This window comes from Paramisgurnus dabryanus, chromosome 4, assembly GCF_030506205.2.
Source record: "Paramisgurnus dabryanus chromosome 4, PD_genome_1.1, whole genome shotgun sequence".
NCBI classification, from domain to species: domain Eukaryota; kingdom Metazoa; phylum Chordata; class Actinopteri; order Cypriniformes; family Cobitidae; genus Paramisgurnus; species Paramisgurnus dabryanus.
In genome coordinates this window covers 15,951,300-15,966,882 of record NC_133340.1, presented here as the reverse complement: position 1 = coordinate 15,966,882, position 15,583 = coordinate 15,951,300, and the positions used below count along the sequence as shown (strand labels likewise).

At 37.9% G+C, this 15,583-nt stretch overlaps 2 protein-coding genes across 6 annotated transcripts in view; both read left to right on the top strand.

The window, feature by feature from the left end:
- On the top strand, window positions 1-2,676 carry LOC135746572 (uncharacterized). The gene is made up of 5 exons (XM_065265176.2): window positions 1-200; window positions 855-1,097; window positions 1,233-1,369; window positions 1,528-1,628; window positions 2,467-2,676. Exons 1-5 carry the CDS (start codon window positions 56-58, stop codon window positions 2,606-2,608), a joined length of 768 nt encoding a protein of 255 aa, XP_065121248.2. The 5' UTR covers window positions 1-55; the 3' UTR covers window positions 2,609-2,676.
- Window positions 2,677-3,020: 344 nt separating this feature from the next.
- The window catches only part of htt (huntingtin), a 50,360-nt gene continuing 37,797 nt past the window's right edge, over window positions 3,021-15,583 (top strand). For 2 of the 5 annotated variants that reach the window (XM_065265505.2, XM_065265503.2), the window contains exons 1-14: window positions 3,021-3,435; window positions 5,252-5,335; window positions 5,778-5,898; window positions 6,008-6,067; window positions 6,391-6,470; window positions 6,620-6,758; window positions 7,318-7,459; window positions 9,563-9,741; window positions 10,444-10,648; window positions 11,375-11,419; window positions 13,072-13,149; window positions 13,232-13,590; window positions 14,434-14,554; window positions 14,678-14,796. In XM_065265505.2, the coding sequence (XP_065121577.1) occupies window positions 3,338-3,435; window positions 5,252-5,335; window positions 5,778-5,898; window positions 6,008-6,067; window positions 6,391-6,470; window positions 6,620-6,758; window positions 7,318-7,459; window positions 9,563-9,741; window positions 10,444-10,648; window positions 11,375-11,419; window positions 13,072-13,149; window positions 13,232-13,590; window positions 14,434-14,554; window positions 14,678-14,796 (1,830 nt within the window). In that variant the 5' untranslated portion in view covers window positions 3,021-3,337. Of the gene's footprint in view, window positions 3,436-5,251; window positions 5,336-5,777; window positions 5,899-6,007; window positions 6,068-6,390; window positions 6,471-6,619; window positions 6,759-7,317; window positions 7,460-9,562; window positions 9,742-10,443; window positions 10,649-11,374; window positions 11,420-13,071; window positions 13,150-13,231; window positions 13,777-14,433; window positions 14,555-14,677; window positions 14,797-15,583 lie in introns of all 5 variants that reach the window. The other 3 variants (XM_065265502.2, XM_065265501.2, XM_065265504.2) reach the window with 2 other exon arrangements.

Below are 15,583 nucleotides of genomic sequence, written 5' to 3'. Positions count from 1 at the left end.
AATCATTTTTGTTTAAAAAGTGTACAATAACAATATTAGTGTGTTTCACCACTCCATGAAAATGGAACAGTGTGAAAATATCTACCAAAATAGTAGTAAAATGAACAGACCAAATAACTCAGCATTTACCAGCACATGTGTGGATCCTTACAATCAAGAAGACAATGCTCGGATTCCACAGACTGCATCTCAACAATCAGGTACATCCACAAACAAATGCAATAATTTAAATAAAGAGTTTATCGTAAACCTATTTATAATAAAATAAAATAATATTTATGCTTCTATTTGCACTTTTAACCTGCACTGTAGCTTTTACATTATGTGTTAATCTTATCTAGAAAACGTGATCCTGTCTGTGAAATCCAAGCTACAGTCTCATATTGTAATAGAAGCAAGATTGATTTTAGATTAAGTTCAATCTTTGACATGACCTTACTCTGTTAATATTAAAGATATCAAGGTTATATTTTCACAGTAAATCACAAAAATAAAAATGACTAGCATGGTTTTCACAAACAGGGTCAGGTTATTTTTTTTAAATATCACATTTAGTTGTCAGTAGTCAGAAGTTGTAGAAGTTAGTCTATAAATTATAGGCTTAAATGCATATAAAAGCATTTTTGTATCAGGTTTTGATGGAGTCACAGATGTTTATTAAAATCTGTGTTAGATTTTTTTCTGCAATGTATTACTGTTGAAGTGATAGCTTTGTGACCAATGTTTTGCATCTGTTACATATCTGCCCATACAATTTCAGCATTGGTCCATTTTTTATGCTGTGTTGTCTTTATGCTTCGTTTTCACCTCTAAAGTGTGTCAGAAATTAAATAAAAATATTCTATTTCATTTAGACAGATCAAAAGTCTACAAAGGAGCCATTGTGTTGCTCGGTGCTATTCTGCTGTCTTGTGTCGTAGCCCTAAGTGTCATTAGAGCAGAGACAAACAAGTTACAGATCGACTATCACAGGTGTATTGATGACAAAGCCAATTTCAGTAGACAGTACAAAAATCTGACTACAGAGCGAGATCATCTAGAGAAAAGTAAAAAAGCCCAAATTAAAAAGAATCAATGGTTAGAAAAGCTAGTTTTTGGTAAGTCAGTCTTTTATACTGATGTAACTTGAACTGTTTTATTGTGTCTATTATTTGTTCTGCATTTATATATAAAATGAATACATTTAAGCACGGTGCCTAAAAACTGCATATTAACAGACATACTCTTTAAAGGGTGCACGACAGGGTTGAGAAACTTTACAAATCATCTTTATTGTGCCTCTACTAAAGAATTGACCTGGAATGAAAGCAGAGACAATTGCATGGAAAAGGGAGCATATCTTGTGATCATAAACAACATAGAGGAACAGGTGAGTGAGTGAGAATGACAAAGGGGAAAGAGAGAGAGAGCTGAGGTTTGAACAGATGTTGAGCCACATTGACCACAGTGAAAAAGTAATTTGCCATGGTCATATTAATAGACACCATATGGGCGCTATAAATAATTTGATTGCTGTTTTTGCAACAGGAGTATGTGGCTAATCTCAAAATTAATGCATGGATTGGCCTCACTGACAGTCAAACAGAGGGAGTGTGGAAATGGGTGGACAACACTGAACCCATCCACAAGTGAGTTTCATGCATCTGATTCAAAAAAAAAATTTAAGTAGTGCATATGAACGGCTCAGATGCAATAGCCTCCACATCAAAAAATGAGATAATGAAATTAAAAAAAATGCTCTCATCTTTCGCTTCAAATCTGCTTCATCTCAGCCTCATACCATTCAGAAATAGGCTACTGGTTTGTTGGCAGAATCCATTGAGAATCTGATAAAAATAATGCTAATTTCAAGAAAACATATTAGATGTATAAGGGTTTTGCATCTGAGCTCTTGTAGATTTGATATACTCGATTTTTCCAATATTTTTTTATTCTTAAAAAATAAATTATGAACCACTGGCTTATATTTATTATTCAGTGTAAAAAATCAATGCACTTTCAATATAACAATAAATATTCCCCTTGATCCTAACTTGTATCTGCTGACGGTTCCGTAAAATATGATGATATGCTGCTTGAAATCCTTTCCTTTTATTATTTGTCAGTTTTCACGCTGAAATAAACTATTGGTGCTTGGCGACATCTGGAAAATCCACGCAATGACATAACCTAGCTATCACCATTATCAAGGAGCCCCTGATTGTATTGTTGTTTGCACATCTGCGTGGCAGCATTTTTACTTTTACTTATATTAAATTATCTTTATTTTAGGCCATTAAATGGCCGTACGATGACCATTTATCAAATTGGGGAGATACATTTTGTCCCCAGCAGAATATAAGGTCTGGGGGGAATAAATCCCTCTCATCTCCCCCAGCAAATTGCATCCTGCATATACTTACATTTACTGCATATATGGTTAAAAATTATTAAATAAAAAGTGAAATTTGAAAACTTTTTGTTTAGGTACTGGATGGCAGGTGAGCCTAACAACATTAATGGAATAGAAAACTGTGTGGAGATACTAAACAGCATTTCAAGCCAACAAAACTGGAATGACCTAGCATGTGATAAAAGAAAACATTTTATCTGTGAATATGTATATTGAATTGATTTCTTGATTAATTATATCCTTTGTTTTAATTTTTTTTAACTACACTTGTGACTAAAACTAGAATTAATAAAAATAAATCTCAAAATTAGTAATAAATAAATAAATAAATTGTGGTTTATTGTTTAAATGTGATTTGTTGTTTGTATGTTTGCGTTCTGAATGTACATTATCCATTAACCTTTACCCATTAAAATAGGTGATTTTAAATCTTTTGAACCACAAAGATGCATGAGATTATTAATTGCAATATTCTATACTGTGTTCAGCATTATACTATTCATTAATGAATGGACTGGCATCCAATCCAATCCAATTCCATCCAAATAAATAAATATTCCTCACATGATACCTCATACAGAATTAATTTATTATGAAGAGAGGGACTTTTATTATGAAAGGAGTTTGATTTACCCGGAAATATAGCAAAACCGTTGCTCCCGTAACACTGCTTTAAGATGGCTTTCAGAACTGGATATGTTATCAACTACCTTCTAATCATTTTGTTTGAAAACCGGTCTTAATCGGATAACGTGTGAAGCTTAGGATTTAAAAGGGTCTGGCCACTGCAAGTGGCGTCCGATCTCGGCGACACCTGCAGTTTCCCTGCGACGTCTTGCACGGCGCTCGAAACAGTGCTGTTAAGCTGGCTGTAGTGTTGAGTTTGTAAATATTATCAGATCTCCGATCACATCAGACTCCAGCTAGATCGGTGCTTCTGTTAAAATGGCCACCATGGAGAAGCTGATGAAGGCGTTTGAGTCGCTCAAGTCCTTCCAGCAGCAGCAAGGCCCGCTGTCGGCCGAGGAGCTCGTCCAGAAACAGTGAGTGCTGAACTGATGCTAATGCAGTTGATGGTGTTGTTAGCCCCCAGCTTCATCACCATCATCTTTAGGGTGCTGACATCACCTCACACAGTCTCGATACTAATGTCATTATCACATACTGCACGAGAGACCCGGGGTTTTGTCCTTTTAAAGCTTATTGGACGTGTTGTTGTTGACATTAGCTCTCAAATCACATGATGTACATTGTGACACTGCCTTGTTAGATACTGCGCAAGTAGATAGAGATAATAAATCAGTGCTCACATATGTCGAATTTTAATAGATAATTTATATACATAATGGATTATTTCTTTTATCTGGATACAGTAACGGATTAAAACATTATTTGACACCCTGCTTAAAAAACATCACAGAACTTTTAATGGATTTAATGGTTATAATAGGAATAGCATTGGTTTTAATGGTCTTACAGGTAGTGTGTTGGGTTCTATTATTGGTGAGATGTTATTTGTCTGATGGGACCCAAAACACCATAAAATCCTACTGGAAAAGACCCAAAACATTCTACCTAAAGGTATTTTGTAATGGTTTTAATGGTAGACAGCTGATGGTTCATAATGGTATTATTAGTAATGGAAACCATTAAAATTGTATTGTTTTTGTTTTTACGCTGTTATTCCAGTTGTGATAAAATTGAACAGGAATTAAATGGAGTGATTAACAGTGTTATACTATTGAGCTGAAGCTTTTGCTTAAAAGCATTGTGTGAGTGGCACGGTTTCACTTTGTCATCTATAGTGGAACATCACATCAGCTGCAGGAGCAGCAGGTGGATAGTCGCCCTTTCCCTAAATGCATGAATAATTGACACACAAGATAAGTGTTTGATACTGTTTGTTTGTCACATATAGACTTGTGTCAACCACTCTTATTAGCTGTGAAAATCTTTTCAGCAAATAAAATGACATGAGAAAATGCTTGAAGACACAAGACCAATAGAAACAATTTTCCAAGATCTGTCCTATACATGAAGATTTACTGTTCTCAAAGTTTTTTCTTTTTAATATTTAAAACTTTGTATCACAAGTATTTGATTTGAATTAAATTTTAAATGCATATTATACTACAGAGCATATCATCATCATGAGCAGTACCCAGTTATGTTAAATGCAGATGTATGTCTTTTATATTAATCCCACTGTATTTAGCTAGTAATTTAATTAAATTTAAAAGTATTCCTATAGCGCCTTTCACAACATTGCATTGTATCAAAGCAGCATTACAGTGAATAGAGGGAAGTACAGGGAAGATAAAGTGGTTTTAATATACAAGTCATATGTTTATATCAGAATATCAGTATAGCCATCAGAATAAATGTGCACTGAAGCTCTATGAAGTTTTATGTTCACAAAGATGTACATTTTATCAGATTAATGTCCAATTTTATGTTGAGTAGCATGTTTATGAGGAAATATTTGTGCTTAAGACACTGAGTGTGTAGCTAAAATTGCAACAAAAAATTAACAAGTAAAAACTTTGAGGCTTTATTCCAACTATACCTTGGTCATAGATATTTTTATGATATTAATGAATTTGTGTTATGCATGCAGCTTTTGTTTTACACTTTTTTGTCAAAGATGACAATCAAACTTCATCTATTTATCGCTATTCTTAAACATGTTATTTGCAATCTCTGCCAAAGGGGGGGGGGGTGTTCTATCTATCTGTTTATCTGTCGATCCATCCACTAATAGTCATACATAGAAACAACGTACAGCAGCCACACGTCAATAGTGACTGCTTTTTCACAATGTATTGACGCCATCCACAATGATATTGTGTTTTCTTACAGGAAAAAAGACCTTGGTACAAGCAAGAAGGATAGAGTGACTCATTGCCTGACGATTTGTGAAAACATCGTAGCACAGTCGCTGAGGTATGAAGTAGTGAATGACCACAGTAGGATAGATACATCAGATTAAGCATAATCAGATTTGGTCACGTCTTATGAGTCATTGGTAAAAGCCTGAAGGATGCGCTGAAGGTAGATCAGATTTTTTCACAGTGCAAATTCAAGGTATTGCGCATTAATTTTATCTCAATGATTGTTTGGCACGCTACAGATTTTAATAATAGATTGGCTATGAAGCACAAACAAACCAATAGCCGATATATCTGAGAGTTAGCTGTGCTTGATTTCCACTTCACTGAATTTATTTATTGATTGCAGTATATTATTTCAGTAGATTTAAAGGACCAGCACATTAGTAGTGTGTAAAGCCCCCCTAACCTACCTGTGGGCGCGGTCCTTTAACTCTGATTTGTGATATTTGTCTTTCCATTGACACCTTTTTGCTTCGCTGTGACTATGTGGTCAGGACGTCTCCAGAGTTCCAGAAACTTCTTGGAATTGCCATGGAAATGTTCTTGCTGTGCGCAGATGACAGGGAGTCTGACGTTAGGATGGTGGCGGATGAGTGCCTGAACAAAATCATCAAAGTATAGTTTATTTGTCATATTTTGCAATGTATTTCATGTATATAGATATAGATTTAAGTGATGAATTACATTATAGGGGTATTTTTTTATAACATTTTGTTTTTTGCAGGCATTAATGGATTCTAACTTGCCTAGATTGCAGCTCGAACTGTACAAAGAGATTAAAAAGGTGAATAAGACGTTGCATGTTTCGATACATTGGAGGCAATACTTGTACTTTACCGCTTGTAGTGGGAAAAACAAAAATCATTAAGCAATAAAGGACCATTTGGTTTCCGTGTCTGAAACCAGTTTCCCAAATAGATGGGTTATATTGGGTCTAACACACAAGTCTCATATAATAATTCAGAATATATAAAAGCAATAAATGAATTAAAGTGAATCAAATAGAAATCATATTACCAGCAGCAAATACAAATGTGTATACCATGCCTACCTGGCACAATTTTATTATTACAATTTTATTGTCCTCTTCTCTCTATATTTTCTCAGAATGCTGCCTCTCGGAGTCTGCGGGCGGCCCTGTGGAGGTTTGCTGAGCTTGCTCACCTGGTGCGTCCACAGAAATGCAGGTAAGCTTACTTTCTCGGCCAGTTACTTCCATTGGCCTTTTTGGAAATAATTATGTAAAAACTCACGTGAGTCAGTTCTAAGGGTTTTGCCATTCGTTTGATTTAATATTGGTGTGTAGTGTGCTATTAAAAAAATGATTTGTTTTTAGGCCATACCTTGTGAACCTGCTGCCATGTCTTACTCGAATCACAAAACGACAGGAGGAGACTGTGCAGGAAACTCTTTCTTCATCAATTCCTAAAATTATGGCTTCTCTCGGGCACTTTGCTAATGATGGAGAAATTAAGGTATAAACTGCTGTTCATGAGTCAGTTCAGTATATTAGAACAGATTGCAGAGACTTTTGTGAGCATTTAAAGACAATGCATCACCTAATTTTCTGTGTTAAATCTATTTGAACCAACATCATACTGTACCAATGACATGTCAATTAGATTCCCTTAACCTGAATTGTGTAAGTGGTTCAGTTTAACACCTCTGTGTGGGATTTCCCTCATCATTTACTCTCCTCACAGTGTGAACCTGTGAATGCGCAGGGATGAGATCATTGTCTCAATATAGTATGTGACTCAGCCACACTGGATTGAATCATCCATAAGCCTCATCTGTTCTCTCATATCATTGGAAAATGAAGGGAGTCTGTTCTTTTGGCAAGAAGACTTTCACATTTGCAAAGACAGAAGGAGAGGATTTTATGCAAAGTTTATGTAAACGATGTGCTTAAATGGAGATCAGGATAGGTACAGTCATAAACGCAGACGTTTCTCATGCTAAAAGAACAAGTGAAGGATTCAGCTAAATAAAGCATGGCTCTTCCTTGTGACATGTTTTACCCTGTGCATGTAGGTGTTGCTGAAGGCCTTTGTTGCCAATCTGAAGTCCAGCTCTCCCACTATTCGTCGCACTGCAGCCAGCTCTGCTGTCAGTGTGTGTCAGCACTCACGCAGAACACACTACTTCTACACCTGGCTCCTCAACGTGCTGCTTGGTACGTTACTTGGTTCTCGCTCTGACAGAAAAGTGTTGAAAGAGACTCCTAAGGGTTGACTCCTTAAATTTAAGAGCTTTTCAATCTTTCTCCTATTCCCTTTACCTTACTTATTTTCCCATTTCCCTTTCCTTTATTCCTTCCTCTCTCCCTCCTGTCTCTCTTTCCTCTTCCTAATCCTTTCCCTTTTCTTCCTCTTCCTTTTCCCTTGTACCATTTTCTTCAATATCCCCTTTATTTGACCTCTTCACTTTTCTTTTCCCCTTTCTCTTCCCTGGTTCCTTTCCCCTCCCATTTTCTTTATCCCTTCCTCTCCCCCCTCCTGTCACTCTTTTCTCTTCCCATTTCCTACCCCTTTTCCACCCTGTTTCTTCCTATTACCTTTCCTTCCGTTCTACCTTTTCACTTTTGTAATCCATTTCCTTTTACTAATTCCTTTCCTCACCCCGTTCTTTCCTATTCCTTTCCCTTACTCCTTTTCCCATTTCCCATTCCTTTATCCCTCCTTCTCCCCCTTTTGTCTCTCTTTCCTCTTCCTAATCCTTTCCCCCTTTTCTTTTTTTTCTTTTCTTTTCCACCCATTTCCTACCTATTCTCTATCCTATTTCCATTCTGTTTTACCCTTTGCCTTAATTTCCTCTTTTCTTTTTTCTTTCACTTTCCTTTACTATTTACCTTCCCTCCGCCTTTTCCATTTTTCTCCCTATTGTTTCATCTTCCTATTCCTTTTCCCTTGTACCATGTTCTTCCCCTTTATTTGACTTTTTTTCCCTATTTCTCTTCCCTGGTTCCTTTCCCCTCTCATTTTCTTTATCCCTTCCTCTTGTCCTCTCCTGTCACTCTTTTCTCTTCACATTTCTTTCCCCTTTTCTTTCCACTTTCCACCCTGTTCCTTCCTTTTACCTTTCCTCTTTCCTTTCTGTTCTACCTTTTGTCTCTTTTTTCCTTTTCTTATCCACTTACCTTTACTTTTACCCTTCTCTTCCCCTTCACCCTCTCTTTCTTTCTCCCTCCCCTTCCTTTTCCTTCACACTTTCCTTCCTCTTTTCCTTCCTCTTGCCCCTTTTTCCCTTCATCTCCCTGTTCTTTTTCTTACACTTTTTCCCATTTCCATTTCCCTTTCCTTTATCCCTTCTTCTTCCCTCTCCTGTTTCACTTTTCTCTTCCTAATCCTTTCCCTTTTTCTTTTCTTTTCCACTCCTTCCTACCTATTCTGTATCCTCTTTCCTTTCTGTTTTACCCTTTTCCGTAATTTCCCATTTTCTTTTTTTATTTCACTTCCCTTTACCATTTCCCTTCCCTTTGCCCCCCCCCCATTCTTTCCTGTTCCTATTCCCTTTCCCTTGTACCATTTTCTTCTATATCCCCTTTATTTTACTTCTTTACCTTTCCTGTCCCCCTTCTCTTCCCTGGTTCATTTCCCCTCCCATTTTCTTTATCTCTTCCTATCCTCCCTCCTGTCACTCTTTTTCTCTTCCCATTTCCTTCCCCTTTTCCATCCTGTTCCTTCATATTACCTTTCCTCTTTCCTTTCTGTTCTAACTTTTGCCATTGTTTTCCCTTTTCTAATCCAATTCCCTTTACTATTTTCCTTCCCTTTGCCCTTCTATTCCCCTTCACTCTCTCTTTATCCCTCCCTTTCTTTTACCTGTACACTTTCCTTCCTCTTTTCGTTCCTCTTGCCCCTTTTCCCCTTCATCTCAACGCTCTTTCCTATTCCTTTTCCTTGCTCCTTTTCCCATTTCTCTTTTCTTTATCCCTTCTTCTCTCCATCCTGTCTCGCTTTTCTCTACCTAATCCTTTTCCCCTCCCCTTTTTCTTTTTCTTTCTTGTTTTCTTTTCCACCCATTTCCTACATATTCTCTATCCTCTTTCCTTTCTGTTTTACCTTTTTCCTTAATTTCCCATTTTCTTTTTTATTTCACTTCACTTTACCATTTCCCTTCCCTTGGCCCCCCCCCCCTATTCTTTCCTCCTCCTATTCCTTTTCCCTTGCACCATTTTCTTCTGTTTCACCTTTATTTGACCTCTTTTTACCTATATACCTATATTACTGTTAATTTCCCCTCACCTTTTTATTTCTCTCCCTTTCCTTTTCTTCAGGTTTGGTGGTGCCGGTGGATGAGGAGCATTCCACTCACCTAATTCTGGGTGTGTTACTGACTCTCCGTTACCTGATGCCTCTTCTGCAGCAGCAGACTCCTAACACCAGTCTGAAGGGCAGCTTTGGTCTTGTTCGTAAAGAGGCAGATGTCTCCCCATCCCCTGAGCAGCTCATACAGGTACCAAAACCAGTGGTAGCCTAACCCATGTTATATTTGCAGCCTTGTAATTTGTCACTGGTAAGATGGGAACAAATCACAGAATTGTCCAAGCTATACGAAAGATATTTAATACCAACTAGATGCATCAATGGTATTGATATGAATGGTGGAGATCGCAACGGTCAGAACAGTCCCACCTCCCAGTATAAAGATCCAATCGCCAACCGTAAATAAATGGAATCCTCTAAGAGAGGGACTTTGCACATGTGCAGAATCGACATGTCTTGTTAAATGGCAGCACAGTGACGGAACTTCCTTAAAAGGCCTTTGGCTTTACCCAAAAAGAGTTAGAAATATGACATATGACTCCCCATATTTGCATTTTAGCTACTTCAAAGGAGTGTCGGTGCTCATTTCACATGCAAAGTGCTTAGTCATGCATATGAGGTCATTTGCATGTATACATCTTAAATATATAGTTGCAAAAATATGCTGTTTAATTTATTTATGATAGGTTACAAAGAGATTTAATAGTAGTTGTGCAAGCAAGTACCGACTGTTTTGGATCACTAAGCCTTGACTTACCTTAAGTGAAATGTTATTGCCTCTACATTTATTGTGGAGTGGAGAAGAATAGGACAGCTTTTGTTTTACTATGGTTGTTTTGTCTGTTTAAAAGATTTTTTGTGTATGTCTGTAAGCCTGTTCTTGTGCTCCCAGGTGTACGAGTTGACCCTGCACTACGCACAGCACTGGGATCATAATGTAGTGACCGCGTCTTTGGAGCTTCTGCAGCAGGTGTTTCGCACTCCTCCCCCTGACCTCCTGAATGCTCTCATCACAGCGGGCAAAATAACACACACGAGCGTCTTCAGAGAAGAGATGGAGTCGCGGGCACGCAGTGGCAGCATCCTTGAACTTATTGGTGAATATTGCTGTAACACGGACTGCTGTGTTGTACCCCATCATTGGTGATGCTGTAATAACGTGGTATTGGTTGAGCTCTTGACCAATTCTAAAGTAATCAAATCCTTATTGAAGGTGAACTTCCAACCTGCATATTTTATTTGCTCTGATGAACACAAAGAAAAAATCAATGAATCAATATATTTGTAATTAAGCAGGAAACCGGAGCACCATTGACTTGCATGGTATGAAAGAAAATCAATGGTGCTCAAAAACAGTTTGGTTACAAAATTGGTCAAAATATCTTCCTTGTGTTTAGCAGAACAAATAGATTTGTACAGGTTTTTAACAACTTGACGCTGAGCAAATGATGACAGAATTTTCATTTTTGGGTGAACTATCCTTTTATACTATTACTGTATGGTATTTTATCTCATAGTAAAATCTGTTTGGTTTTATCTTCTGAAATTATGGTTTGATTTATCTTTCAACTTACTTTTTACTCACCTATGACAAATCCTCCTTTATTACAGCCAGTAGTGCTGCCTTTTAATATTGCGTATCTGCTTTTTGTTAACAAATCATTAATCTTCAACTTCAAAATTTACTACTAAATATGCTCTTAATCACAGCAAATCAGTTTTTCAGATATTCACCATGCATGTGCTTTTCACATTTCCTCTAACCCGTAAAACAAATGTTTGGGCTTTTCCTCTTCTCTTCACTTCCTGTTTCCTGTGATCAGCTGGTGGGTCAACATGCAGTCCTCTTCTCCTCAGGAAGCAGAAAGGTGACATCTTTTGCCAGACTTTTTTTTAACATCTAACCTACTTTGATTATCTTTGGGATTATTTGGAGAGATGGCAGGCTGTTAGAATGGCTCCGATAAAGACTGCATGGAATTTAAAGGAAAACAACACCGTTTTTCAATATTTTACTATGTTCTTACCTCAACTTAGACAAATTAATACATACCTATATTTTTTCAATGCGTGCAGTTAAAGGGATAGTTCGGCCAAAAATGATATTAAACCCATGATTTACTCACCCCAAAGCTGTCCGAGTTGCATATGTCCATCGTTTTTCAGACAAACACATTTTCGGATATTTTAGAAAATGTTTTAGATCTTTCAGTTGATTAAATGTGAAGTTACGGGATCCACGACCTTCAAGTCCAAAAAAAGTGCGTCCATCCTTCACAAACGTAAATAAATACCTTCCGGTAGTGCCGCCATCTTTGACTCCTCTGTATTCAGGAGAGAGTATTAGCGTAGTGTACGCACTTTTCTTAGTGACGTATGACAAATTTGGAGGGCGGGGGCACAGAGCAGCAGCAGAGTAGCCTCTGTAGGCTGCGTAAGCTCTCATTCTGAATGCGGACGCGACTAAGATGGCGGCGCTACCGGAAGGTATTTATTTTCATTAATAAAGTTTTAAATATGGATATTTCTACAACAACACAGTGCGGATTACCCTCAGAAGACCTTTGTTTATCTTCCTGGAGCCGTTTGAATTTATTTTGTGAAGGATGGACGCACTTTTTTGGACTTGAATGTCGTGGACCCCTTAACTTCACATTAATCAACTGAAAGATCTAAAACATTTTCTAAAATATCCGAAAATGTGTTTATCTGAAAAACGATGGACATAAGCAACTCGGACAGCTTGGGGGTGAGTAAATCATGGGTTTAATATCGTTTTTGGCCAAACTATCCCTTTAATCCTTGTACAGCGCGTTGTGAATGTGTTAGCATTTAGCCTAGCCACATTCATTCCTTAGGATCTAAACACGGATGATTTTAGAAGCCACCAAACACTTCCATGTTTTCCCTATTTAAAGACTGTTACATGTGTTGTTACATAAGTAAGTATGGTGGGACAAAATAAAATGTGTCGATTTTTTTTAAAACGATATAACATAAGAACTATTTTGTATGGCGGAAGAGCACTTAGTTTGCAGCACTTTGACCTTGGCGCACAGTAACATCATCCCTCTTGACTCCTCTCGCTCATACTTCCGTTAATATTACTGCGCCCAAGGCCGAAGTGCTGCAAACTAAGTGCTCTTCCGCCATACAATATAGTTCTCATTTTTATCCGCTTAAAAAAATTGGCACGTTTTATTTTTTGCCACCATATTTACTTATGTAACTACTCTTTAAATGGGGAAAACATGGAAGTGTTTTCTGAATTCATCCCTGTTTGGAGCCATAGGAATGAATGGGGCTAGGCTAAACGCTAACACATTCACGACGAGCTGTACAAAGATTAAGTGCACGCATTGAAAAAAGATAGGTATATATTAATTTGTCTAAGTTGAAGTAAGAACATAGTAAATATTGAAAAACGGTGGTGTTTTCCTTTAAGCAAAACTAAAATTGTGTTTGTTTACTCATTCTCTTGTGCCATTGTGATATTTACCATGTATTACGCTTCTCCTAGGTAAACTTTTGTCAGGCGAAGAAGAGGGTTTGGAGGACGACCCTGAGAGGGCAGAGGTCACCACTGGGTCTTTCACTGGTAAGTCATTTTTTACCATTGTAGTTTTGCCCATTCACAGATTTCAGATGAATTCAGTATTGACTCATCACATTTGTTTCAGCCTCAGTGGGAGGAGATTCCTCCAGCGAAGCTCAATCCTCATCAGGCGTTTCGTCTCTTGGCACTTCTGACATCATCACCGAGCAGCCACGCTCCTCCCAGCATGCCTTGCAGCCGGGTGACTCAGTAGACCTGAGCAACTCCGAGCAGCCTGATTCTCCAGACGCTGAAGATGAGGAGGACATGCTAAGCCGTAGCTCGAGCGGAGGCGCGGGAGTCGTCAGCACATCCGCTGACTTAATATCCGATGGCAACCAGATGTCGACGGGAGCCGCTTCATCATCGCCCCCTAGTGACAGTTCCCAGACGACAACGGAGGGGCCGGACTCCGCCGTGACGCCTTCAGATTGCGCAGAGCTCGTAAGTGTCATCAGCAGCCACCGACGTTATCGGAACTACTCGCCACCTTCCCCAACTCCCACAGAAGGGCCGGATCCGCAGTCCGACAGCGAATCATCTTCCTTCAGGCCATCCTCTTCCTTCTTCTCTACCTCGTCTTCTTCTTCCACATTTTCTGCTATCTCCTCCTCTAGCAGTAGTGATCAGGTCAGCATAGGGGAGGGGGTGAGACTAACGTTGCGCCTGCCAGCCCTGTTAGTGCCCGCCCTCTTTTTTGCTCCGCCCACATGCACTGCCTTTATCCTTGTATTTTTCCCATATCTGAACCATTGATGAAAACCCTTACCCAGCAATTGTGATGCTGATCAATTTTAACGGTTCCTTCGAAGACTTTCCTTATCTGATATGCCATTGTGTTTTTAACACGGTGATCCCTAACTGCCTCCTTAGCTTCTTTAAATAACTCTAAATCTCAATAAATGTTCAGTCAGTTTTTAAAGCTGATGTCTGTACTTTCTGTTCCACTTCTACACCTCTTTAACCAAATAAAATGCCTTTTTATACTCTTCCCTTTTCAGCCCACAAAATCAAGCTTAGTGTTTCCTTTAAAACTTTGTTAGGGACCATTGTACAACATACACAACTGGCGGTATAGCAAACTCTTATCCAAGGCCCAAAATTGTCCTGACATGCAAACGATCATGCAAAAATCACAAAAGGAAGCTGTGATTTTTCCCAAAGTGATGCATGAACTGCTGTTTATATTCTCATGTCCGTTTGCATGAGTGGGTTGAATGTTTTTTGCCTGCTTGTGTGCATTTGGTTCTTCATTCTTATAGTTATATTTGTGTGTGTGATGTATAGGTGTTGGATGGCAGTGAAAGTCAGTACTCAGGGATGCAGATCGGCACGCTGCAGGATGAGGAAGAAGAGGGAGCGGCGCCACCCGACAAACCTCCGGAGCCTTTCTCTCAGTCTGCCCTGGGTACACGATACAGTGCATGCTATCAATCCACTCTTCACATATCCTACATGCACGGTTTGTCAACAGTTAACTGTTTAAAGTAGATCACTTTGGCTAAAACCTGTTTTTTGGTGTTTCTCTCAGCTTTAAGTAAACCCCACCTTCTGGAGGGCAAAGGTCACAACAGGCAGTCATCTGACAGCAGTGTGGATCGATTTATACCAAGAGAAGAGGTTCTGGAACCGGCAGAACTTGACAACAAGGTGAATTTGTGTGCAAATAAATATACACTACTACTACGTCACTTATTCTTCATTAATATTTTTTTCTGTTTAATAATTAAAAAATCGTCAAAACTATTTTATAGCAAATGTAACTGGGGGTTGTGACAAAAAAACAAACAATTTTTTATATTTTAGCCCCTATAATGTAGTCATCCTTTATCAAGACTTGTAACTATTATCAAGCACCTTCATTTATTGAAAGGTTAAGACACGTCTTCAGGGAATCCTATAGGATATTAACTACAGGAAATTCTTTTAACTTTTTTATATCGTAGTGGTTTGGCTGACAACACTGCAAAAAATTACTTTCTCATGTTGTATTTTTGTCTTTTTTTTTTCAGTACAAATATTTAAAAATTCTTAAATTAAGATACATTTCTTGATGAGCAAAAACATTTTTAGACAAAAAACATAAAATGTAACTTAAAATAAGCAAAACATCTGTCAGTGGTGGTAAGAAAACCTTTTTTCTCTAAACACTTAATTCAAGAAAAATTTTCTTAACCCATTGGCAGATTCTTTTGCTTGTTTTATGTACAAAATTCATTTTTTTTTTGTCTAAACACTAAACTTATTTTCTTAGGTCATTTTGCTCATCAAGAAAATACATCTTTTTAGAAATTATTACTGAATATACTTAGAAAGTCATTTTTGCAGTGAAGCATTTTGATTGAAAGGGATAATGAAAATTCTGTTATCATTTATAATGTTGTTCTGAACCTGTATGAGTTTCTTGATAAATGATGGTAAGCACACAGTTGACGGT

Bases quoted from the DNA above. Each gene is read 5' to 3' on its own strand.
- LOC135746572 (XM_065265176.2), top strand. From the start codon at position 56: ATGAAAATGGAACAGTGTGAAAATATCTACCAAAATAGTAGTAAAATG. The intron at 201-854 runs GTACATCCACAA...TATTTCATTTAG, and splicing joins GACTGCATCTCAACAATCAG to ACAGATCAAAAGTCTACAAA. The intron at 1,629-2,466 runs GTGAGTTTCATG...CTTTTTGTTTAG, and splicing joins AACACTGAACCCATCCACAA to GTACTGGATGGCAGGTGAGC.